The sequence below is a fragment of the Lepidochelys kempii genome, chromosome 8, assembly GCF_965140265.1.
Source record: "Lepidochelys kempii isolate rLepKem1 chromosome 8, rLepKem1.hap2, whole genome shotgun sequence".
NCBI lineage: Eukaryota > Metazoa > Chordata > Testudines > Cheloniidae > Lepidochelys > Lepidochelys kempii.
Window position 1 is genome coordinate 96718063 of NC_133263.1, and position 26603 is coordinate 96744665.

General features: G+C 44.5%; 1 protein-coding gene across 2 annotated transcripts in view; it reads left to right on the plus strand.

The window, feature by feature from the left end:
• Positions 1 to 23823, plus strand: part of LRP8 (LDL receptor related protein 8) — a 298502-nt gene extending 274679 nt beyond the window's left edge. For both annotated transcript variants that reach the window (XM_073357653.1, XM_073357654.1), the window contains 9 exons: positions 6048 to 6275; positions 6962 to 7080; positions 9952 to 10091; positions 12567 to 12708; positions 13978 to 14130; positions 15041 to 15280; positions 18907 to 18975; positions 20146 to 20318; positions 21578 to 23823. In XM_073357653.1, the coding sequence (XP_073213754.1) occupies positions 6048 to 6275; positions 6962 to 7080; positions 9952 to 10091; positions 12567 to 12708; positions 13978 to 14130; positions 15041 to 15280; positions 18907 to 18975; positions 20146 to 20318; positions 21578 to 21616 (1303 nt within the window). In that variant the 3' untranslated portion in view covers positions 21617 to 23823. The remainder of the gene's footprint in view (positions 1 to 6047; positions 6276 to 6961; positions 7081 to 9951; positions 10092 to 12566; positions 12709 to 13977; positions 14131 to 15040; positions 15281 to 18906; positions 18976 to 20145; positions 20319 to 21577) is intronic.
• The last annotated feature ends 2780 nt before the right edge of the window (positions 23824 to 26603 follow it).

A 26603-nucleotide genomic window follows, 5' to 3' on the forward strand; every position in this document is an offset into this window, starting at 1 on the left:
CAGCATGGGGATGGGATAATCATCATAGACTGCAAAAGTCCACGTTCCTGACCAGCCCTGGTACTGTACAGGCAACTTGGCTGTAGGCAAATTGGAAGAGTTGGACTTGAAGGGTTGAATCGTCACTTGGATCTCTGGGTTGATTAAATTGGGGTCCACTAAGGAAGCATGGATAGCTGACACTTGTGCTCCAGTATCCCTCCATGCAGTGACCTTCTTCCCGCCCACACTCACAGTTTCCCTCCGCTCCAAGGGTATCTGGGAGGTATCTGGGCCTGCGGACCTCTGGTGTGATTCCGGTGCAATGAACTATAATCTGTTGGGGTTCTTGGGGCAGTTGGCCTTTACGTGCCCCAGCTCGTTACATTTAAAACATCGTCCAGCTGACGGGTCACTGGGGCGAGGTGGGTTGCTGGAGAACGGGGTGGTGGGACGATAAGGGTTCTGGAGGGTTCTTTGGGAGGTAGGTGGGGCCTTGGGCGGCCCCCGGTAATAGGGTGTGGTCTGGGGTTGTCCCTTCTGGTCTCCGCTCCAACTGCGACCAGTTTTCTTCTTCTCTGCCACCTCCACCCATCTGGCTCCAATCTCTCCTGCCTCGATTACAGTTTTGGGCTTCCCATCTAGGATGTATCTTTCTATTTCCTCCAGAACCCCCTCTAAGAATTGTTCCATTTGCATTAGGAAGGGCAAATTTACTGGAGATTCAACACTTGCTCCTGATATCCAGGCATCCCAATGTTTCACAATGTGGTAGGCATGTCGGGTAAATGACAAATCTGGTTTCCACCTGAGGGCTCTGAACCTCCGATGAGACTGCTCAGGTGTTATCCCCATTCTGACTCTCGCCCTGGATTTAAACAGTTCATACTTGTTCATGTGTTCTTTAGGCATTTCAGCTGCCACCTCAGCTAAGGGTCCACTGAGCTGCGGCCTCAGCTCTACCATGTATTGGTCAGTAGAGATGTTGTACCCAAGGCAGGCCCTTTCGAAGTTTTCTAAGGCGGCCTCAGTATCATCCCCTGCCTTGTAGGTGGGGAGCTTTCTGGGATGGGAAGTGGTACCTAGAGAAGGATTGCTAGGGTTTGTTGGTATATTCTGCTGAGCCTTTATCTTCTCCATCTCCTCCACATGCTTCCTGTCTTTTTCCTTCTCCTCCAGTTCTTTGGCCCTTGCCTCCATAGCTCTCCTGTGAGCAGCCGCTTGGTGTTGTTCTGCCTCTTTCGCTGCCTCCCTTTCTTTTTCCTTCTCCTCCTTCTTCAGCCGCACGTTTTTCCTCAGCCTGAAATCTGGCTAATTCCAGCTTTTGTCGAGCCGTGGATTTTGTCATTCTAACCTCTCTGTTTTTAACTAACTTTACACTCGAGGTTTAGAAATAAACAAACAAAACTTGGCTGTAAAATTTTGCTGTGCTGGAATAGATACCTATTCTCTGATAGTGATTGTCAGCCTACAGAAAAAGACAATTCCCTTGTCTCTGCTCTGGGCCCAAATCAAAGCAAAAAACCTCCAACTACTTGGAAACCTGCTTACCAGCAGCCTAAAGGGAAAAAAAAAAATTCCTTTTCAAACTTGTGCTCCTTGTAAAAAATCAAAATCCTAAAAAAAAAAAAAACAACAAAAAAAAAAACACCCTGCCACTTTTGTCTCCAGGCAAATGGGTAGAACACCCCCCCCCCCCCCCGTTTACTTTTAGGGGAAAAAAAAACTCTGGGTTGGAAGACTGTGAATGTCCCTGCAGGAGTTAAGTACCCTGCCTCCAGGCAAAGAAAACCTGCAATTCACAAAGATAATCCCCTTTTGTCTCTGCTTGGCCACAAAGCAGAGAAAAAACAAGCTGCTTTCAGTTTCAGCTGCTTTCTGGACTTCCTTTCCAAAGGAAAAAAAAAATTCCTTTTTAAAATCTGTATTCTAGTTCAAAAAATCTCAACTGGATCTCAAAATGATTTCAGGTTAATCCCACCACTCTGCCACCATGTCAAGGTTCCTCCCCCACTCTGAACACTAGGGTACAGATGTGGGGACCTGCATGAAAACCACCTAAGCTTATCTTTACCAGCTTAGGTCAAAAACTTCCCCAAGGTACAAAATATTCCACCCTTTGTCCTTGGATTGGCCGCTACCACCACCAAACTAATACTGGTTACTGGGGAAGAGCTGTTTGGAAACAGCTTTCCCCCCAAAATACTTCCCAAAACCTTGCACCCCACTTCCTGGACAAGGTTTGGTAAAAAGCCTCACCAATTTGCATAGGTGACCACAGACCCAAACCCTTGGACCTGAGAACAATGAAAAAGCATTCCGTTTTCTTACAAGAAGACTTTTAATAGAAATAGGAGTAAATAGAAGTAAAGAAATCCCCTCTGTAAAATCAGGATGGTAGATATCTTACAAGGTAATTAGATTCAAAACATAGAGAATCCCTCTAGGCAAAACCTTAAGTTACAAAAAAGATACACAGACAGAAATAGTTATTCTATTCAGCACAATTCTTTTCTCAGCCATTTAAAGAAATCATAATCTAACACATACCTGGCTAGATTACTTACTAAAAGTTCTAAGACTCCATTCCTGGTCTATCCCCAGCAAAAGCAGCATATAGACAAACAGAGACCCTTTGTTTCTCTCCCTCCTCCCAGCTTTTGAAAGTATCTTGTCTCCTCATTGGTCATTTTGGTCAGGTGCCAGCGAGGTTACCTTTAGCTTCTTAACCCTTTACAGGTGAGAGGAGTTTTCCTCTGGCCAGGAGGGATTTTAAAGGGGTTTACCCTTCCCTTTATATTTATGACAGCCTGTTCTACGCATTCCCTCCAGCACCACTAATTCTAAGAGTGATGAACAAGATGAGACAGGACAAGGCCATCGTTATTCTTTATAGTACTGACCTGGCCGAGGCAAGTGTGGTGTCCTTACCTGCTTCATGTGTGTGTCCAAAAAGCGTTCAACTTTCTGGCCTCTCCCAGGATGTAAGTCGTGTGCGTCACCCCAATCAAGGGTCCCCCACAGGACCTATTTTAAGACTTTGAGGTGGATTAGTGACCCTGTGAGTCTCCCCTCTTTGTTCTCCAGGGGCACCTTGGGACTTACTCTGAGTCAGCTGAAAAGGATCCTCCTCGTCCTTGGAGCTTCTCTCTGCTTTGTCCAGAGACTCCCAGTCCATTTTTCCCACATTAGAGTCGTGGCTGCTCTGGTGGGTAGGGCATCCCACCTGCCCGTCCAACTCATAGTCCCAGGACCTAACAGAGTTACGAATGAAAGGCTGAGTGCAGGCTGAGCACAGCGCACAATCTGCTGAACCCAGGAAGGTAGGCTCAGAGGAGCACCATTTGGAGTTGGGTGTTTTTTAGTCTACTTGGCCATACCTAAAAAGTGCAGAGGAGCCAGCAGGGAGGCATTGAAGCAGAGGTGGTTTCCACCACCTGATTAAAAACTGGCTTGGGTGGGGAAAGGGGCTAGCGAGGGAGAACTGCTCCAAAAAGTAGTAAAAAAAAAACCCATTAGGCAGATGAGAAGGCAGCAGCATGGAAACTGCTATCTACACGAGGCAGAGAATCTGGCCGCCAGCAGGAGTGGAATGGGCATGGCCAGAGTGGAGGCACCAAAACGCCGCTCTGCCTGTATGAGCTGCAAGAGTGAGCAGAGCAGCCCAGACATCAAGAATTGAGGGAGACACTGGGCTGCAGAAAATGTCATCTCCAACCAAGAACCTTTCATTCTGAAGGATCCCATAGCATTTTCTGAACCGTGGTTATACATCAGTGTGCTCGCTGCTGTGGTGCAGCCCCATTGAGGGTGAAAGCACCCTGCTACTGTCCAACAGTCTGGGACAGGAAGTTAAAAAAACACTGTTTCCAATTGCAACTGTGGGGGGAAATACTGATAGTCAGAATGTAATCACCCAAGTTGGAATTAGGGCAGGACACAGCAGTTAACTCTTGACTTACAAAAATGCTATATGGGCTCTTCAATAGAGGTGATAAATGAGGTCAGAAATATATTTTTCCATCCTCTAGAAGTACATTCCAGTGCCTTGCATTTAGTATTGGCTCAGAGGGCCACCTCCTGACTCACCAGGACTACTGTTGTATCACCTGAGTCTTCCTTTGAAAGTCTGTTGTCCAAAGTATTAACCCAAGCTGATCCTGCATAGTTTATTGTAGCAGAGGCTGCTATGGCTGCAAGCAATACAAGACTTCAGAGCTTTCTGCCTCTTGACATTAATTTGTTTCCAATTCTCTGCGCCAGAGTTGTACTCTGGCAGCACTTGGCTTCTTTTCTCATTACCTTGGGCTAGGTTGATCAACAATATAGGATGTTAGTGGATGAGTGGTCTTATATTTTCAGATGTTCAAGGGAAAATGTCATGACCCATTATTTTGTAGTTACATCTATTTTAAAAATATAATAAATTATTCTTGTGGTCAATATTAAATGGTCCTGTTTCAAGAAAACTGGCACATATAGGGCCAGATTCCATTCTTATCCTGGTGCAAATCCAGCGTAATTCTGTGTAGAGTCACTTCACTGAAGTTACTCCAGAATGACACAGGCATAACAGAGCAGAAGCTGCTTCACTGTGTGTTGTTAGGAGTGACACTGGCTTACTTATGAAGTGTGCAGGTGAAGTTTGGTTTTTCTATTAGTATTTTTAAAGATATTTTTAAGTTGTCACTGATATTAATGTGCCCCAGCCGGCTTGAATAATGGTTCAGTGTCTAACCCTCTTCCCCAGCTCTCATAACTGTGAATCCCTTTGCTAAGCTATTTGTAGATGAAAAAAAAATTATTAGTAAGTCTACGATTTGGTCATGGGTATTTTTAGTAAAAGTGATGGACAGGTCATGGGCAATAAACAAAAAATCACGGAAGCCGTGACCTGTCCCTGACTTTTTTACTAAAAACATCCCTGACAAAATGCGGAGGGAGGAGGGTCCAGGACCCTCCTGCCCCGCAGCAGCTGGGAGCTGCAGGGACCCCATTACCCAGTTGCTGGGAGGGGTCCCCCTGCGGGGCTGGGAGCTGTGGGGCAGTCCCCCATCACCCACAATGGCAGGGGAACTGTGGGGGGGCCCTGCCAGCAGCAGAGGCTGGGGAACTGTGGCGGGTCCCGGCCCTTGGCTGCTGAGCAGCTCCAGGCTGCCTCTGCCATCGCCACTGGGAGCTGGGGGGCTGCTTACGGTAGCTGAGCAACTGCAGGGGTGCCTCTACCAGCAATGGCAGCTGGGAAGCTGCAGGGGACCCCCCTGTCCATGGCCGCTTAGCAGCTCCAGGGTCCCTCTGCCGCCAGCGGCTGGGAGTTATGGGGGTGGGGGTACCGGCTGCTCACAGTGGCTGAGCAGCTGCTGGGGGTGCCCCTGCCAGTGGTGGCGGCTGGGGAGCTGGTGGGGGGCACCCGCGGCTCCTGAGCAGCTCCAGGGTCCCTCTGCCAGTGGGAGGCGGGGGGGAGCTGCTCGTGGTGGCAGAGCCACTGGGCAGCTCAGGGGTCGCCGCCAGTGGCAGCAGCTGGTCAATTGCAGGCGTCCCACCACCTGTGGAGGCTGCTCAGCTGCCGGGACCCCCAATGTCACGGAGGTCGCTGGAAGTCATGGATTCCGTGGCTTCTGCCACCTCTGTTACATAATCTTAGCCTTAATTATTATTAATTACATAGGTCCTAATTCAGCAACGCACTTCAGTGCGTTTATCTTTAAACACGTGCTTAACTCCATCCCTATTCATCAGTTCACTTAAGCATTCACTTAACTTTTAGCATGTGCTTAAGTCCTGTTGAAGTCACATGCTTAAAATTAAATGCTTTGCTGAATCAGGGACATCCTGTCAAACATGAAGTGTGCACAGAGCTTTAAAAGAAATAAACGTGACAGCTCCCTGCCACAAAGTGCTTACAATCCAAATAGCTGAGATAATCATGCTGTGTTTGTGCCCTAATTCAGTAAGTTGCCGAGTTCATCTTTGTAACTCATTTCCTCCTCCTTGTAAGGCTGCAGCTTTTCAACTTGCTTATCTGTACTGGTTCTTATTGTGCTGTTAATTGATCCTTGTCTTTGCAGTGCCTACATAGACAAAGCCAGCGACACAGCCGAGCAGGTGATTTTGATAGACAGTCAGCTGAACTCCCCCGAAGGTCTGGCGATGGACTGGATTCACAAGAACATCTACTGGACAGATTCAGGAAACAAGACCATCTCTGTGGCCACTGCTGATGGAAGCAAGAGGACAACACTTTTTAGCACTGACCTAAGCGAGCCCAGAGCCATTGCAGTTGATCCGACACGGGGGTAGGTGTGGAGTTCTGTGTCATGGCATGTTCCAGTCTTGTTTTCACTCCTCTCATGAGCTCTCAAACTCTGGTCCCAATCCTACCAATACATACAAACCTACTTAATTTTAAGCACGTGAGTAGTTCCATCTAACGCAGTGGGACTGCTGACGTGCTGAAAGTTAAAGCACACATGTAAATCTTTGCAACACTGAGTCCTCCGGTCACAATTAAAAGCAGCTTTGAAATTACATCTCAGAAATTCTTTTGCACTGTTCATGTGTCAGATATGGATGAGCTGGTCCATTTTAAAGTAGGGTACATGATTTGTGATAAAACTGAGGTAGTCTGATGCACACCTGAAAGAGCACATGTTTGTAGTGCTGGATACAGAGAAGGCCAAAGATCCAGCAGAAATTCCAAGAGCTATTTCACATGTGCTAAAGAATATTTTTAAGCCCTGGTGTAATACAGTCCTGTGGTACGTGCTCTTCAGGTTAGATCATACAGTAGGAACCCATCAGCTCCATTGCGCAGATGTTAAAATGGATTAGAATAGCAAAGGCCTAAACCACTGAGTACAAAAGGGTACCACACCTCCTGATTTAAGAAACCTACTCAAATTATGCACACAGATTTCTTGGGGTAGGGTCACCCCTGCATTTAGTGTGAGTTATTGACTTTTCCTTTCTGTGGCTCTTTCAGATACATGTACTGGTCTGATTGGGGAGACAAAGCTAAACTTGAAAAATCTGGCCTGAATGGTATGGATCGGCAAGTGCTGGTAACAGACAACATTGAGTGGCCGAATGGCATCACACTAGGTAAGTCGCAGAATCCGTAATAGATCAGTGCAAGTGATAAAGCTCCCGATGTTTGTGGCCTCATTAAATTTATGTTTATTGTTATACAGGAATGGGGAAAAAACAACATAATCCTTGAAAATCCAGGCTTCTTTGATATGACAAGCATCTGTCACACAAACAAGTGGCCAGCAAGTTCCCTCTAATACAGAGGGTCATGGTGTAATGTGATCTATGCCTCCACTGAGGCAGGTTATCAGGGTGTTGACCCTCCATGAACATCCTTCATACCCTCCTGTACTTGAACTGTTGACCCATGTCTTACCTTGCTCCTCTTAGGGCGCAGTCCTGGCAACACTCACTGACTAGCTGAAAGCTTAGGACGGTAAGTAGTTTCATCACAGTAGCAAGCACTGTGCTAGTCAGTGAATGCTGACAGGATCCCAAGCTCGTCAGGAGAGGGATGTGACTGACTCCATGTTTATAAAAGTGCCATATAAATGTGCTGTGATGCTTAAGGGCTTATTTGTGACTATAAGGTACAGCCATTCATTGGAGATGGTGCAGAGCTGTACCATTCCATGGGAAGCCCATGGAGGCAGAATTACTTATGGAGCTTCCTGGCATGAAGGGGGAGCAGCTGCCTGCTGCTATCCCCCTTCATGAGGGCCAGCATACTCCCCCTGCCCACCAGTCCAGCTGTGCTGGTTGAGGTGTTGCAGGGGTGGCACCGTGTCCCCTATCTGTGGTATCTTGCACCCTGGTGGCACAAGGAGGGACTGAAATTGTGCTCTGCTTCTGCACAAGGAGGGGAAGCTTCTTTTGAACTTGCAGAGCAAGTGGCAGTCTGGCCCTTAATTAATCAGTAGTACATTGGATCAGCACTAACCCTGGTTAGTACTGCAGTCAGGAATTTTGATGTGAACAAGTGAAGGAGAATAAAAACCACTAGACCCGCTCAGTGCGGAAGGGTTAGGTAACAGGGTGTTTGGAGGGTCAGGCAGCCTATGGTTGGCATGCCTGACCTCTGGCCCTTGTTTCCCTCATCAAGGTGCCTCATTCTTTTAGGCAGAGGGAGTAGGGAGACATGGGCCCTCCCTCTCCACCAGGTCCCAGCCCACAACCCTGTATGAGTCGACCCCTGAGGGCCTTAGGGAGTCTAAATCCACTGTCCTGGGCTACTTCCAACCACCGTCTCTTCAGTGTGGGGCATGACCTTAAAGTCTAATTCGCTGGGGTGGCTTGCCTCCCATGGTTCCCTCTCGTTGGCTTTGGGTGGTACCTTGCCCCGGTCCCAGGCTCCTGTGGGCAGGGCAGCTGTAAGTCTGGTGAGGCCAAACCCCACAATGCCTCTGGGCTTCCGTCATTCAGTTACTTCAGTTGTCAGAGGCTCCTTGGTCTTCTCCACAGCCTCCCTTGGCTGGGCAGACAGTGCTTACTCCTTGGTGGCTGCCTCAGCTGGCAGGCTAGTCACCCCTCTCTGGTAGGGAGGCAGCTAGCTCCTGCCTCTTTGCCAGTCAGCCCCAAACTGAGCCAGACTCTCTCCTCTTCTCCCCCTGACATTAGTTACAGATATAATGGGCTGGGGATAGCGGGACCCAAAGGTTCTCTTTAACCCCTGCTGTGATAGCAGGCAATTTTGTCCACTACATCACAGGTTACTACTACTATTACTAATTCATAACATTTGGCCTTGTTATTAATTCACCAACAAATGAATGCTTAGCATTTCAACCCAGAGCTTGAAATGATTGCTTTTATGAGTGGCAATCACCCCTTTGCATTGAGGTTAGCTGATCTCATCCAAAATCAGCATTTGTCCCAGGAAGAAAAGCTCAGTTCATGAAGTTCCACAGTGGCACAAGTCACCTTCTCCCACTTCTTCCCCTCTTGGCGTCTGGGCAAGGTGGAGTCTTTTGTGTTCTCAGTGTCATCCTTGTCCGTGAAATGAAATATCCTTTAATCTGAAACACAGGAATGGCTTTGAGATAGTGGGATTCCCCATCACTGGAAATTTTTAGATCAGGATGGGACGTTTTCCTAAGAGATGCTCTAGTTCAAACACAACTATTAGACTTGAAGCAGGAAATAATTCATGGAAGTTCTATGGCCTGTATTATGCAGGAAGTTAGTCCAGATTATCACAATGGTTCCTTCTGCCTTACAATCTATGAATTTATGAAAATGTGAAGTCACTCAGCATTGGAAACCACCATCATTACTAGCATTAACTGCACCTTTGTCAGGAGTCTCAGTAAAAAGCCACAGATTAAGTGGTTTGGAGAATGAACTAGCCTCTCAGCCTTCGAAAAGATCCCTCCAGGCCTGGAGTTGCCCGATATGGTTATAACTACATCACCCAGGGGTTTGAAAAATCCAGCCCCCTGAGCGATGCAGTTATACTGACCAAACCCCCGCTGTTGCTGTGTCGACAGGACAGTGTCTCCTGTTGATCGAGCCACGGCCGCTCGGGGAGGTGGATTAACTATGCTGACAGGAGAAGCTTGCCTGTCGGCGTAGTAGCATCTTCACTAAAGTGCCACTGTCAAGCTGTCTGCGAAGACAAGCCCAAATTTGAGGGACATTGCTGGGGTGGAGTTGGGAAGCCAACAAGACCGCTGGCCTGTTCTACTTGATCAGAGAGGGGACTACGTCACGATCCAGGCTGGCGATCGAGCATCTCTCACAAACACATAAGAGCCTATTATTTATGGGCGCCTGGTTCAGTGCATCTGGGCAGTGAACCAAAGTTTCAACCACCATCATAAATAACAAGGCTCAGCAGCCCAGGGAGAAGTAGCCACTCGGCCAACAGGGAAAAGATCAGGCAATAGCAAAAAAGGCTGTAGTTGCATGTACAGTCATTCTGCCTTGTCACATTTCCTGTCTCAGATTTGCTGAATCAGCGTCTCTATTGGGTGGACTCCAAGCTGCACTTACTTTCCAGCATTGACTTCAGTGGCGGCAACAGGAAAGTTCTCATCTCTTCTGCTGACGACCTGAGCCACCCTTTCGGAGTAGCTGTGTTTGAGGTAAGCGTGAAGAAGGGTGCAGACCTGGCTGGGGAGTGCAGGAAGCCACAGGATCTCTTTTTACACAGCTCTTGCATGACAGCTGTGCCCTGAGCACAGCACAGGAAGCTCATGGATGTGTCAGCTGCTGCAAAAAGCCATTAATCTGATGTGAGTTCAGCAAGGAGTATTCCTTCACTGAGAGACGCAATCAGTCAAATGCTGCTATGTAATGCATTACTTTTGTGGTGGGGAAGAGCACCCTGCCTAAACTGGCACCGCCTGCATAACTGAAGTGGGCTAATGGCAAAATTTGATCTTAGTCATGTTAACTGCTTGTGTAGTGGCCAAATCATTGGCAGGAGAAAACACAGGCAGTTTGCTATGATTGTCAGGACATACAGCTTTTCACTAACTAAAGGCCTGATCCTGCTGAGTGAGCATCTCCTGTGAGATAAGACTTCAGTGGGAGCTTCACAGGAGGCGCTAAAGCATCCTGTTAGGATCAAGCCCCTTGAACACAGGGCGTCCTCTCATCTGGGTGTATGGCAGGGATTTATGTGCGCTAATGGCTTTGAATTTGACACTGCAGTTTGCTCTGAACACTTCTTACAACTCATCTGCACTGTGATTTCCTTGCTTTACATTTTCCCGGGCCCATGCAGCGTGTGCTCCCTTCCTCAGCCTGGCAGGTTGCTAATTGTTTGCGCAGACATTATATGCTACTGCTTGACAGTCTGCAACAAGGATCAGTGTACCCAGATAGAAATTTGTACAAGCCCTTTGGGAGCTGGCAGTGATGTTAGTGGGGAGCCTTTCTGCCTGGGAAGAATTGAGGACCCAGTGCACTTGTCTGATGGCAGGATTTTCCCCAGGAAAGTGTCATTTACTTATCCAATTTAAACATAAACCCAGACATTTCATTCTCTTTCAAGCTGAGTTGGCCGTGCTCTGGTGCACAGCCCTGACAGCCGAAGGATTCACACTCTACTTGCCACAAAATTAAGGGCTTGATCCTGTAGACACGTACTGCCCTGGTGTGCTTATTGCCATGCATAACCTTGCTGATTTCAGTGGGACTGTGCATTAAATTAAGCACTACATCAACAGTGTTTGCGGAATCCCTTTTACAGTGTTTGTTAACCAAGAATGTGCTGTATACCCCCTTCCTTTATCTGAATCTTTTCTCAAGATAAAAGACAATATCCTCTGAACTAGCTCCTGAGAACCAACCCTTCCCCCTCCAGCTATGTATTTCATCTTATTAAAAGACGTTGCAAGTGTTATCTTTTCATCTGTCGGCCAGGTTACCTTCCTACAACTAAATCCGTCTCAGTAGCCTTCAGTTCCCACTTGCTGTGTCTTACTATGTTGTGCTATTTAGGTATCTCACAATCTGCAGTAAAGTGCCACTTGCTTCTAAAGATATCATTGCAGGAGATAGAAGTGGGTCTTTTGGATGCTCCCTCTTTAGTGTTTATCCATTGCTGCAGTGTTAGAATCTTTAAGAATATAAGTGGTTTTGCCCTACAGAGATACTTGCTACTATCTACTTACAGAGATAGACCCAATCGAGGTCACATCTTTGGAATGGGAAGGAAGATCAGCTTTCACTGGCACTTTCACTGTGGTACAGGGATCACTAAGATTTCTAACAAATTCCTTCAAATCCTATTCAAAATCCACAGCCACTGGAGTCACAAAAACTCTTCTTTCACTAAACATAATGGACATGGCCACTCTGTATCCAGGCCTGCTCAGAGTGTTCTCCCCTCCCACCCAGCCCCAAAGCTACTCTAAGGGCAGGTCTTCACTACCCGCTGGATCGATGGGTAGTGATCAATCGATCTATCGGGGATCGATTTATCACATCTCATCGAGACGCGATAAATCGATCCCTGAACGTGCTCCCCGTCAACTCCGGAACTCCAGCTCGCGAGAGGCAGAAGCGGAGTCGACGGGTGAGCGACAGCGGTCAACTCGCCACCGTCCTTACGGCCAGGTAAGTCGAACTAAGATATGCCTTTCTTAGGTTGACCCCCCCACCCCCACCCCAGTGTAGACCAGGGCTAAGGAACTAAGCCTTTTTTGCCCTTCTGTAAATATTGCTCTCTAGATCTATTACCACCTCCTGACACTGAGACACTTGAATCTTTGTGTTGGAAAGCCAAAAGTGGCATGTCATGATCCAGCAGCACACAAAATGACAAGATTTTCTCAGTCTTAGTAGATGTCTCTAGATCATTTAGTATGCGATTCTGCAAAGTGCTGACTGCCACTGTCTCCAGCTGGAGTAGAGGACACGCCAATAACATACTGAAAAATTAGCACCTGTTTTTTTTGCATGTACTTAAAATGTCTCTGATTAATGTGCAAAAGAAGCTGAGATGTAGGCAGCCTTGCCCCAAATGGCCCTCGGGGCTGCTGGAGAACCAGAATCGAACACTTCATGAGGTTTGCATTACCCAAATCAAAATGCCTGTGTGTGTTCTGCAGGATAAGGTGTTCTGGACTGACCTGGAGAACGAGGCAATCTTCAGTGCAAACAGGTTGAATGGCCTGGACATCTCCATTTTAGCAGAGAATCTCAATAACCCTCATGATATTGTGGTCTTTCACGAGCTAAAGCAGCCAAAAGGTAAGGCATGCCATCAGTGCTCCCATAGTCCAAACACCATTCATTCATTTAAGCTGGTAAATAAAATGCCTCCCCGTTGTCTTGGATGGAGTGGTAAGGCAGATGCTGCTAATATAAAATGAATGCCTGATGTTTGAAATTCCTGCATAGTTAATTCAGCGGGTGCTTTTATTGAAAAACCTGCAATTTGTTTATAATAATTTAATTAGCAGCTTTCCTTTGGAAGTCTACTCTTAGAGTGATCAGAGCAGCCTGTTGCCTGCTGTTCATTTTAGGTGACACTTTTTGGCAGTGTCACTCAGGACTCGAAAGAACTCTGAACAAAGTAACTTGCTCACCGTTTTCTTAGTGGGAAAAACATGGCTGGGAGACAGCTTTGAGACTGTGGGTATTATGAGACAACAGCTGTGAAATGGCACCTTTTTACTCAGTAGATATGCTCCCCCTGTGTATTCCAGGTCAGATAGGCTCAGTGAGAAAAATGTTTGTCCTACTAGTTACTGGGGCTAGCACTGAAAAGCCTGCACAACTAAGAGAGGAGCTGGACTCTTTCCTGGTTCAGCATAATCAGCACAAAATTCTAACTGAAGAGTTTTTATTACTGACGATCATCAACAAACTTGAAATTCAGATCATGATTTGCTTGTAAATTGGGTACATTTGATCTATAGTATTGGGCAGGAAACCCCACAAGACAATTTGAAGCTCTCATCTGAAGATCTCATAGTGCTTTAAAAACACCTGTGAGGCAAGAGTTATTAAGCAGCCAAGTAAATTGAGGCAGAGGTGAAGCTGAAAATTTTAAGGTCTACCCAGCATGAGACAGTGAGGGCCTGATGTTCAGAAATGCTGAGTATCTGTAGCTCTCAGTGATTCCACTAGAGGTATGAGTTCTCAGCATCACTGAAAAGCAGGAGCTGGATGGCCAGAATTAGAGGATGCTTTGAAAACAAATGCCTTAAGTGACTTACTCAGTCAGTGGAATAACAAAGAATGGAACCCAGGCGTCCTGACTCCCCATCCCCTGCTGTAACCATCAAAGCAAAGCAAAACTGTTGCATATAGTATATGAAAGTGGGAGTGCACAATGGTGCGGCTACTGCTACCTTCCTGCATACAAATGGAAGAGCTCTAGAAGATGGAAAACTCCTAGGGGTTCTGAGTGAGAACAGAATCTCATTCGGGGGAGGGGTCTCTTTCCTATGAACAAAGATAAATTGATGAGCATGGTTTGAGACAATACATTTGTCTGTTCCCCACCTTGAACAGCTCCAGATTACTGTGAGCTCAGCTCCCAGCCCAATGGAGGCTGTGAATACCTGTGTCTTCCCGCACCGCAAATCTCTCTCCATTCTCCCAAGTATACGTGTGCCTGTCCTGACAACATGTGGCTGCACCCTGATATGAAGAAATGCTACAAAGGTAAAAGCAACCACCTTAATGCAGGGACCGTTCTCTTAGCCTGGTGTTACTCGGCACAAGCTCCTTCGAGCCACACCAGTTGTACCACACCCTTCCATGAAACCAACTTAATCATCAGTGAAATTTCCCTCTCTCACAACAGTGCAGGAACCATTAGCTATGGTAGTCTGTGTGTTTGGGACCTTTTTGCACATAGCCTGATATTTTTGTTGGTCTGGAGGGTCACTTTATTGAGAATTTGTTTATTCACAAAGAGTAATCAGAAAAGCTAATTGCATGAAAGGGAACAAAGACGAAGTTCCTGATCCAAATCCCATTGATCTCAATGGAAAGACTCCCATTAAATTCAGTGGGCTTTGGATCAGGTGCTACACATGTGAGTGGTTTGAAATCATGGTAGTGAAGCTGGTCAATAAAATCATTCATTAACACCACCCCATGAGGCGTGAGTGGCGTATATTGTATATTTAGGAATATTAGGCCACATTCATCTTTAGTGAACTCTAGTCTCTTCCTGGGAGCTACTAGTGGTGAATTTTACCTAATATTTCCATATGGTACGAGTTCTGAATTTTGGGGGCCCACAGCCAAAAAAGTACGATAACGACTTTGAACTTCTTTATGTCACCTTCCACCCATAGCACTTCATAGATATTAGTGAATTAAGCATCATTACACCACTGTGAACTTTGTAAATTATTTCATTTCCATCTTGCACATGGGGAAACAGAGGTATAGCAAGGCAATGGGCCACATAACAAATCAGGAATGGAAACCAGACTCCTATTCTATCCATTATCAAATCTGGAAAGGAGTGCTCCTTAACACCATGTGAGATCTGCTTTTTAGACTTCTTTTACCAGATTTCAGAGTCCTTGTTTTGTTTTAACTATATGGGGTTGCTTTTCAGATCCTCCAGCTGCCTTAACAACTGAGCCAGTTTCAACTCCGGTGTCCACCGTCACCACAACTATGATTTCCACCATCACTGCAGCAACAACTAGCAACACCAGCAATGTCAGTAGAGAGAGCTCAGGAGCTGTATCACAATTCTCCATCACAACCCCAGGTGTTGGCTTACCCACAACCACGTCTAGCCTAATAGGCACAAAGATAATGACAACTGGAAACAGCAATTTATCCCAGCACTGTAAGAGATTCAGGTTCCTACTTCTTTACTTTCTGCCAGGCATAAGAGTATCACAAAGATCCATGGGCTAGTATGAGAGCTGGCAGGCCAAATGTGCTATATGCATGTCAGACACAGGCATGCATATATGGGCAGAAATAAAATCAGATTTTTCATCTCAACTCCTTCATTATGATAATAGAAAAGTGTTCCCAGTTTCTCTGAACTCTTTGGTTCCAGGTTGTCGTGTCTGATTCCCTGGGATTCAGTCTTACACCCACAGCATTTAAGGTTCCTATTTCTCAAAGAAAGTTGCACCTGTTTTTCTCAGCACAGTGCTCTGAAAGTTCATGGAGCCCTGCTCTGAAATACCTCTGACAAAATTCTCCATTAAAACGAGTATCTCCGTGGATTGATGTCCACATCGCAAAAAATACTGCCAGCAGAGGGCACTATCTGGCTTCTTTATTGTCGGTCTCTACAGAGGCTAAGTACTGAATAAACCATGAAGGATTTAACTACCTTCCCATTCTTGGAGGTGATCCCTGTAGGTCAGGGTTGCAACACATTGGCAGGGCAATGCAGGGAAGCTGAACTGCCTTTCCATAATCTTGCTGTTCTACAGAGAGGAAGACTTCCACCTCCAACACAGCCCCTTTCACTGGTAATTGATTAAAAACAATAAGACAGAAGACCTCTGGCTTTTCAAACACGGCACTGAGCAAAAGAGGCATCATTTCCATTGTATCTGCAAAGCAGGTGTAGAAATAAATCATGCATTCCTGTTCTCATCAGCAAGACAGGACACATGATACTTGATGCTAAGCAGTGCATAGTGCTCTTGAGAAAGCAGAATCAATCTTCCAAATTCGTTCTTATCATTCTTACCTATGTAAATCTCCTTCCAAACCCCAGCTGAAAATAATTAGATTCAATGTTTATTAAAATATTTCTAACAAGGACTATTATGGTACCTATCTCATTAACTGGTAAAATGTCTATTTAATAGAGTTACCTGCCAAGGGGATTAATTTAAAAGGATAAACTACCTTTTACATTATTTTCTATGCATTGGTGTCTCAGTAGATGAAGGAGTTAGCTCTTTCTCTATTATTCCTGATTTGTCACAGTAAATTCAGTATATTTCTGAGTTTTGTGCTAATTCTGTTAAGATTGCAAAACACACAGTTTGAAGAATGAGACATTAACATTTATTGGTTTGCTCTTGTATGACATTCCCTTGAATTTTGAGGCAACCTTCCAGGCGCAACTTAGCTATTGCACATGGCATTCTTTGGTGTAGTCACCTCCACAGGAGGATAATTCAAATGCATTATGTAGATAGCTTGGAACCACAAAGTTCTTCTCCTGATAGAGCAATAGCTTGGTGGCTGTGTTGCTACCAAAGGGAGCTGTGTTGCACAAGATGAAGAGTCATCTACTCTCCTTGACAAAGACAGAGAATTTCCATTACAGGCCAGATTTTTTACAAACTACCCTCCCTTTTTGTGCCCAAACATTAAGAAAGAACTGGCATATTGTATCAGCCTAGTGGTCCAGCTACCTCAATATACTGTCATCAGACCATGACTGGTGCCAGAGGGCATGAACAGAACAGGGCAATTATTGAGTGATCCAGTCCCAGCTTCAGACTGTTGGAGGACACCCAGAGCATGGGGTGCATCCCTGACCATCTTGGCCAATAAGCCACTGATAGACCTACCCTCCATGAACTTACCTAATTCTTTTTGAACCCAGTTATACTTTTGGCCTTTACAACATCTCCTGGCCATGAGTTCCATACACTGACTAAAAGAAAAGGAGTACTTGTGGCACCTTAGAGACTAACCAATTTATTTGAGCATGAGCTTTCGTGAGCTACAGCTCACTTCATCAGATGTTTACCGTGGAAACTGCAGCAGACTTTATATACACACAGAAATCATGAAACAATACCTCCTCCCACCCCACTGTCCTGCTGGTAATAGCTTATCTAAAGTGATCAACAGGTGGGCCATTTCCAGCACAAATCCAGGTTGTGGAAATGGCCCACCTGTTGATCACTTTAGATAAGCTATTACCAGCAGGACAGTGGGGTGGGAGGAGGTATTGTTTCATGATTTCTGTGTGTATATAAAGTCTGCTGCAGTTTCCACGGTAAACATCTGATGAAGTGAGCTGTAGCTCACGAAAGCTCATGCTCAAATAAATTGGTTAGTCTCTAAGGTGCCACAAGTACTCCTTTTCTTTTTGCGAATACAGACTAACACGGCTGTTCCTCTGAAACCATACACTGACTGTGTGTTATGTGAAGAAGAACTTCCTTATGTTTGTTTTAAACCTGCTGCCTATTAATTTCACTGCGGTTCTTGTGTTATGTGAAGGGGTAAATAACACTTTATTCCCTTTCTCTACAGCATTCATGATTTTATAGACCTCTTATCATATTCCCCCTTAGCTGAGCAGACCCAGACTTTTTAATCTCTCCTCATATGGAAGCTGTTTCACACCCTTAATAATGTTTGTTGTCCTTCTCTGTACTTTTTCCAGTTCTAATAAATCTTTTTGAGATGGGGTGACCAGAACTGCATGCAGTCTTCAGTGTGTGAGTGTACCATGGTGGCCACGTAAATAGATATATGCACACAGAGCCAGGAGAAACAACACCATGAGCCATACACATGGAGAACCAATTTTGAACCACTGGACCATTACACATGAAATTCTTATGAGATATTTCAATACCTAGAAACAGCCATAAGTGGCACTCTATCCATACTACCAGTACCTTACACTAACAAACAGATAGTAGATAGGGATTTGGGGGGCTAGCTCTCCCCCAAGCTGGTCCTTCTCAGACTGGAAGGCTGATTGTCTGAGAGACACCCCCCGCTCTTCATCAGCACTTCTTAAAGCTAGCCCTAGTGTGCTCTGACTTCAGAAGACTCAACTCTGGTACCTAAGCACGGTCTGTACAGTCCCTGGGCAGCAGGAGCCTAGGTATGCTGTAGCAGCATCGCATTCAGCCTCTAACGGGGAGGGAGCACCTGGTTTCACCTAATAGTTAAGCTAATGAAGGGGCAGCATGAAGAGGTTTAGAAGGGAGTTGGTCAAACGTCATGTGCTTTTCTGTGGCCATATTCAGCAGTCAACTGTGCCCTTCTATAAAGCCCTGTCACTGTACGGGGGTATGTCCAGTTCTTCCTAAAGGGCAGGCCCCTTAGCAACGCTAACCCTTGTTTTGGGGTCTCATTTCCTTTGAGATCCTAGTCCTTGTGTCCTACTGTGCCAGTTGTGAGTGACATCTGGAGTTAGCAAACTAACAGACCTCACATTTCAAAAGTGTTTATTATTATTTAGAAGTGAATCTGTATGGTTATGACACAGCCATATAGCAGGGCGCAAGATATGAAAATTAAGGAAGATGGCAAGCTGCTGGCTCAGGCTTATTAAGTAGTTATTTTATGATTCAGTGTCTTGTTTAAAGATGATTAATTATCAAATATAAGCACACAATAGATATTATTTATAGACCCCATACCTTTAAATTTAACCTAGTTTTTTAAAAAAATTTTGAGCTATCATTATAATTATGGTCCATCTTTAGTGCCATTTGATTAATCAGAACTGTTCTTTTATGGTTACAGATGCCAATGATGGGCAGGGTTTTGGATCAACTGTTAGAGCAGCCATTATTGGAGTTGTAGTTCTTCTTGGTAAGCAAGTTTGATTTAAGCTTAGAATGAGACTACCCTGACAACTTTTTGTAAAAGATTTTTCTGGAGCACAAGGGACTATTGAAACACAGTAACTCCTCACTTAACGTTGTAGATATGTTCCTGAAAAAAATGCAACTTTAAGCGAAACAATGTTAAGCTAATCCAATTTCCCCATCAGAATTAATGTAAATGGGGGGTGGGGGGTACGTTCCCGGCAATTTTTTTTTTGCCAGACAAAATACTATTATATCTATATACACACACACACAGTATAAGTTTTAAACAAACAATTTAATACTGTACATAGCGATGATGACTGTGAAGCTTGGTTGAGGTGGTGGAGTCAGAGGGTGGGATATTTCCTCCTGCTAAATGATAAACTAGCAATTGGCTGAGCCCTTAAGGGTTAACTCATTGTTAATGTAGCCTCACACTCTACAAGGCAGCATGAATGGGGGGGAGGGGTGTTGCGCATTTCCCCTTTAAGTATGCTGACCCCACTCTTAAGTACACTGCCTTGTTAAATTAATCAGCAAGCTGAGACCGTAGCTTCTGCCAGGAAGCTCCCTCCATCCTGAGCCCTGTGGTATCCCCTGTCGTCGTCGGTCCCCCCCCCGCCCCCCGCTCTATGGAGATGGGATAAGTGGGAGATGCAGGGGGTAGGGAGACACCCTGACATTAGCCCCCCCCCCCCCCCCCAAAGCACAGCAAGCAGGAGGCTCCCAGGAGCAGCTCCAAGGCAGAGGGCAGGAGCAGCACATGGCAGTGGGGGAGGGACAGCTGCACTGCTGGCAATTGCTAGCCTGCTGGGCGGCTGCTGCACAGGGAACTTAGGGGAGGGGAGAGCTGATAGTGGGGCTGCCGGTCCACCCTGGTTCCAAGCCCCCACCAGCCAGCTGCAACGGGCTGCTCCTCCTGCAAGCAGTGGACAAAGCAGGCGGCTGCCAAACAATGTTATTAGGGAGCATTGCGCAACTTTAAACGAGCATGTTCCCTAATTGATCAGCAACGTAACAATGTTGTAACAATGTTAACCGGGATGACTTTAAGTGAGGACTTACTGTACTGTACTGCAGGTTTGAAGGGTACAGGAGCAGAGGTCCACATGGGACTATGTTTGCCTTCCCCAAGTAGCCAGATGACAGCTTTTTCTCTTCTTTTCTTCAGTGGTCATTGGTTTGCTGTGTATGGGAGGGTACCTCATCTGGAGGAATTGGAAAAGGAAGAACACTAAAAGCATGAACTTTGATAACCCTGTGTACAGAAAGACAACAGAAGAAGAGGATGAAGAGGAAATCCATATTGGGCGGACTGCACAAATTGGGCATGTCTACCCAGCAGTAAGTATCTCTGAGCAAGCTGCCAAAGTAAAAGCTTTTTCTTAAGAAGGTTTGACTACAGAATTATCTCAGCTGATCATGAAGTTGATTACAGTTACTTGGCATCAGACAGTACATTAAATGAGGGGTTTGTCAAATTTTTGCCTTTTAGATTACTCTTAGACTTGTATGTAGCTCATGTTGCCATATCTTTGGAACATACAGTAGGAATTTACTATATGAGATTAGATCAATTGTCCATTTAGTCAGGTACCCTGTCTCTAGTGGCACTGGGTGCTTAAATCCCTGCAAGTCACCCCACTGAGAAATTCATGTCTCTGACACGCCCATCATTGTAGTGGTAAGCACTAATAACATGCAAGAAAAATGAACAGGCTGTCCTATACACGAGTTTTTCAAACCAGGGACAATGACTGCCGCTAAATGTTAGGCTGTACCCTGGTGGGGAGGGTTTTTCTCCTGCCCCCAGCTTGCAGTCAGTCTTATGCCTTACTCTTTTCCATCCACTGCCTTTTCCTGCCAACAATAAAGTCTAGTTTCTATTTGCTAGGGGGAACACAATATTTTTCTGCTTATATAATTAGATACAAACCACTAAAAAGTGAAATGCTCTGCAGTGAAGAGTGAATGAGATTCCAAAGGGAGTCAAGGAAAGTTGCCTTAGCATAGAGATGGGATGGAGGAGTAGTGCTTTCCTCTACAGGTTCTGCTGTAACTACATAATGGGACTTGCTGATGGAGACACCAGAACCCACACAGTGTGGTTTCTTCAAGTGAGTGTCCCTTCAGGAAACAGGCAGCTTGGATGAAGTGTAGGAACAGTAACTGAGTCGTGAGGAGGAGGACAAAGAGACAGGAGTAAGCAGTGCAGGAGTAAGCAGTGCAGGAGCGAGGAAGGGCACTGTCTCAATATCGCGGACTAAGTAATAATAGCAATCCTTGCGCTGCTGTCATACCTCCCATCCGAGGATTTTAATGTGTGTCACAGACATTGATGAACTTGGCCTCCCACCACATCTGTAGTGCAAGAAAATAATGCTTATACCCATTTGGGGGAGGAGGAATTGGAGGCATGAAGGACCAGGTACTAATAAGTACTACTCAGTGTAGGGGTTACTCCATTGAAATCAGTGGGATTTTTTTTTTTTTTTAGTGAGGGGAGGTGTTATTTATCATGAGTAAGATATCAGGTCCAAAGAGATCAAATGATTCTCTGTCACTCAAGCATTTACCACTGTTGTGTTTTCCTTCCTCCACAGCGTGTAGCATTGAGCCTGGAAGATGATGGGTTACCTTGAGGACCAAGTCGCTGCTCTAGTCCCATACCTAATGGCATAATATGCACTGAACAGATTCACTTTGGATCATGGAACCCTCCCCCACCTTTCCTTTTCTTCCCCCTAATTAATTACTATTTATGTTGCAGAAGGGTAACCACAAAGTTATAATGAACTGCAAACATCCAAAGGATGTGAGAGTTTTGTATGTATAATCTTTTATACACGTTTTAACTTGTTGCACTACCCATACGTGATAGTGAAGAGGCTACTACTGCTGAGCTACTAACCCAGTATACATAACCAGCCGGGTTCAATAGCTATGCATCATTTTAAAACTATATTTATAGAGGTTTTGTAAATAGGTTGAACATGCTTTGTGGCTATCCATCAACATAAGTAAAAAAAATTCTATACAAGCGGTTTAGAATATTTATTAACAAAATTGGGATATAAGATTTGTTCTGTAAAGAGGGGTGAGAGTATTTATTTTTTGTATGTTTGGCTTGCTGTGCATATATCTGTCTAGACTAGATAGATATATAGACATATAAATATATACATATATATACATATAAATATATTTTAAAACTACTAGCCCAAGTCTAGGGGGATTGAATTCTTAAGGAATGTTTTGGAAAATTTGCTTTGAAGTCTAAAGCCACTGGAGTAAGAAACAGCTGTACAATAGGACAGTCAATGAATGAAGCACTCCCATAATGAATTTCTGCTGTCAAAATGGTTTACTTTGTATTTCAAGCCCAGACAAATGTACTGGCCAGGACTCAGGCACTAGCACCCTTGATTTCCTTTTTTTAAAAATCTTTACATCCAAAATGTCTCCACACAGTGACTTCTCTTCACTTAGTGTATCTCACATAGAAGAAACTCCTATAGGATTCAACATAGCTTTATGCCGTGTCTGTCTCCATGGAGGTTATTTGGTGTAGGATTTTTTAAGAAAACCTAAATCTGTCATTATTTTCTCTGTCTGGTAGTCATATATCAACTCCCTGGAGATAGCTCATCACAAAATCTTTTATTGCTGTGCTGCTACTGATTGTTAACACTGTTAAAATGAATGAAGTGGTAGGAAGCACAGAGATGCAGTCCAACTTGCATACCTAGAATTCACAGCAGGTATATTCCAAGTGGCTGTAGCTGGAATATCCAGCACCATAACAGTGCATTCACCACAGCCGGTTGTCCATGGAATGTGGAGCAACAGGAAGGGGGTTAAAGAACAAAATGCCAGCAGACTGCCCTCGAATATACAGCTCTTGGTAGGATGGCTGAAAAGGTAATTGGAAAAAAACCCAAAACAACCAATCCTTACAACAGTGGTCCCCAAACTGTGGGGCGTGCCCCTCTAAGGGGGGCATGGCAGAGCTCAGGCCAGCCCCCACAGGGGACAGGGAGGGAATGCCATCAAGCTCTACTCCTGGCCCCAACTGCGGCCCTGCTTCCAGCCCCCAACTGCGCTCCTGGGGGAGGGTGCAGACCATTGGGGGCAGCGTGGCGGAGTTTGGGGACCACTGCCTTACAAGACCTTTCACTCTCACCTGTTCCTAAAGCTGAGCAACTCTGGGACTATCATACCAGTCCTAGGTGACCTGGCACCCCTTAGGCTATTCTCTCCAATTGGAACAGTGGTGGATGTGCAAAGTTCTACTACAAGTCCATGCACTGTGTGCATGAAGGAAAGAACAAAACCTGAGCTGTACACGTCTGTGATAACACTAACAGCAAACTGTAAATATGTTTGAAGGCTCTACATTTTGATACTTTTTTAAAAAAATAAAATAAAAAAACTGTACAAGTGTGTGTATAAAAAGCAGCAATTTTTTCAAACTGCTTTAAATTAATTTGATGTCCAGTGCTGGTTTCAAACTTTACAGATTTGTAACCAATCAAAAGAAGTCAGCCACCAAATTTGTTTTTTAAATAAATTATTTTAAACAGTTGGGATTGTTGGGACATTGTTTAACACTGTAACCAGTTCTGATCTCTGTCTTGTCATAATGAAGTTCTGTTAGAATGAGTTCTTGCTTGGTGCCTTTTGTGTTTCAGTTTTCATTTTATGGACAGAAGAACTGCAGGAGTAGGGGGGAGAATATGGTCTGTATATCGTTTGCTGTACTTACATAAAAAGGGGTACTGAAAACCAAATGAATTCATTTGTAAAACAGTGCACTGTTTCCACAGAGAGATTAAATTTTTTTTATCTAGGATTTCTGATGCGTTCTGTTATTTTACAGTACATCAGTGGTTTTCTCCACAGACTATATCTAAGGGAAAGGTTGTCATTACCACAGAACAGTAGTTTTCAACCTGTGGTCTGTGGACCCCTGGGGATCCACAGACTATATGTCTAAGATTTCCAAAGAGGCGTAGCCCTCCATTTGGAATTTTTTTAGGGGTCTGCAAATGAAAAAAGGTTGAAAACCACTGCAATACATAAATGAAAATTTGTTATTAAGAATTGCAGCACTTTGATGCCAAAATATTAGGATCTTATGCAAATATCAGACTCTTCTGATTGACACATACACATCGAACTAGTCCCAAGGAATGGGTCAGCTTTTAATTGCCTATAGCCAAATCAGGACATAGCAGTGTTGCTCTACATCCTAGCTATGTAAGAATTCTCTGTTCTCTTTATGGTCCCAGTAAGTCTGTATTTAACACCCTCCAGTTCTTCCAGTCTACAACTGTGCAGCCCCAACCCTGGACACTACATAACCTTTATATGCAAACGAAGGGATACTCAACGGGCAATTCTGACTACCGTCAAGTCCTCTTTCTCTACTCAGACTGTTTGTCACCTTCAAATTGCACAGAAAATGCTGCCTGTTTCAGTTATGCTTACATTATGTAAAGTTTTATATAGGTGACAGAACTAAAATCCATATAATTTGAGGTTCATATAACCAAGACAGCCTGCTGCACACAAATATATTAACTTTTACCATTACAAAAACCTACATTTTGTCTCTGTTCTGTAAAAGGAGGCATATGGTGCATTTGCTTGCCATACTGTAGAAGTGTTATTGCTTTTAATCTAAGCCATTGTAAGAGTGCCCAGATATTCCAACAATGGATGTTTTATAATACTCATCATTATATTAATAATAGCTTCACAACCCCAAAACAAAATTACAGCACAGCATCTACTGACATGGAGACATACACATAAGAACCAAACTTCAAAAATAATTGTTACACTTCGTTTGGTAATCTTGGATAATACATTATGTATGGTTTGGAAGACCAAATGGCAATCTACTACTATTCTCCTCATTACATACCAACCAGATCAACCAGAAACAGGCTAAAATCTGTAACGCTCACTGCTACTGATTAATTTTGTAAGCATCACTGCTCTGTCAAGTTTAACTACCGGTAACTACTACATGGCTGGTTAAATAAGGAGGAAAAAAATTCCCAAAACTGTACAAGATTAAAGTCAATAATGCACAAAAACTAGGGCTGGTCAAAGATTTTTCCATCTAAATGATTTTTTGATTGAAAATTGGGTTTTGACTACAGCAAATTTTTCGCTAATTTTGTCTGCCCTTCATTGAAATTTTTAATTTTTCATTGAAACGCTGAATGCCTGAAAACTGATATTTTGGTTTTTAATTTTTTGCCAAAAATGAAGTTTTTCATTGAAGGAAAAAGCCTTGTCCAACCAGCTCCAACAAAAATGCTCCATCTCTGCAGGAATCCATAAGCTAACCCGGGTGTAATGTTTTGGACTGTTATTGTCTATATTACAATAGCACTGTCAGAGGCTGTAAGCATGCACTAGAATCAAATCTCTCACAGGGGGCTTGAACGCCTTCATATATGGTGGAGGGCCATTAGAGCCACACTGGAGCCAGAGTCCCCAGGAAGAGTGCTGACAGAGAACTCGGGGAGGTCATTTGTAGTTTTAGAAAGCAATGGGGCTATAAAAAAAAAGTCTCTCTCCAGTTTTTCCTTAGCAGTACTTTGTTTTCTGGCTAATGTGGTTTGGAGCCAATTACACAGTATACCTCCACCCTTCAAGTGGGGTGGTATAATTCCCAGCTTGAGGAGACATACCCACTCCAGTTCTGATCAAGCTAGCGTGCTAAAAATAGCATGTAGCCACAGGAGGGGCTAGCCACCCTGAGTAAATAACTAGAGTTTTTGACAGGATTATGCTTGGGGCGACTAGCTGCTTGCCCTGCTGTGGCTACACTATTTTTAGCATGCTAGTTCAATCAGAACTAGTGCAGGTATAATCTCAAGATGGGAACTACACCCTCAGTGTAGACATACCTTTAGTTAAAATTGAAGAGGGACAAACTCAACAATTTGACATAGATGTAGCATTAAACAGTGAAACAGCTCAATACTTTACAAACCCCCCTCTGAGGTGTCACACTTTTCTTCTCCTGAGGGCACACGTCTTTACCTCTTCCACGAATCAACAACACAGTTCTTCCTGCCATGGTAAAGCCAAACGTTGAACTGCTGTAGGAAGTCCCACAACTCCCTTGACCTGGTGAAGATGCAAGCAGCATAACATTACCAAGGGCAGTCAGGCACTAAACACACAATAAGATGTAAACAGACCTCTATTCACCCCCGACCCCCTGTCAAAAGAATAAATATTGTAGCAAGAGAGGTACATACAGAATGTACCAGAGTGACTAGATGCACTTCCAGAGATGCAGGAGATTCTTATGTCCTATAAGGGCTCCCAAAATCCTACCCACTAATCCAAACTTTGACTATCTGGGGCTCTCGGTAGCAACATGGAAGTGGGCAGGATTTGTCTCCGATTGACTAGGAAACTTTGCCTCAGTGGGAAGAGACCCTCCTAACATAGAGCCACGTGTCGTAAGATCTGCCTTTAAGTCTTTTCTCTACAGTCACCTTTGTTCTTTGGAGGAAGTTTATCTACTTGATTTTTACATAAGGTGGCCAACAAACACCAGTGATCACATAAAATTATGATGATTCACTGCTTGTTAGAACT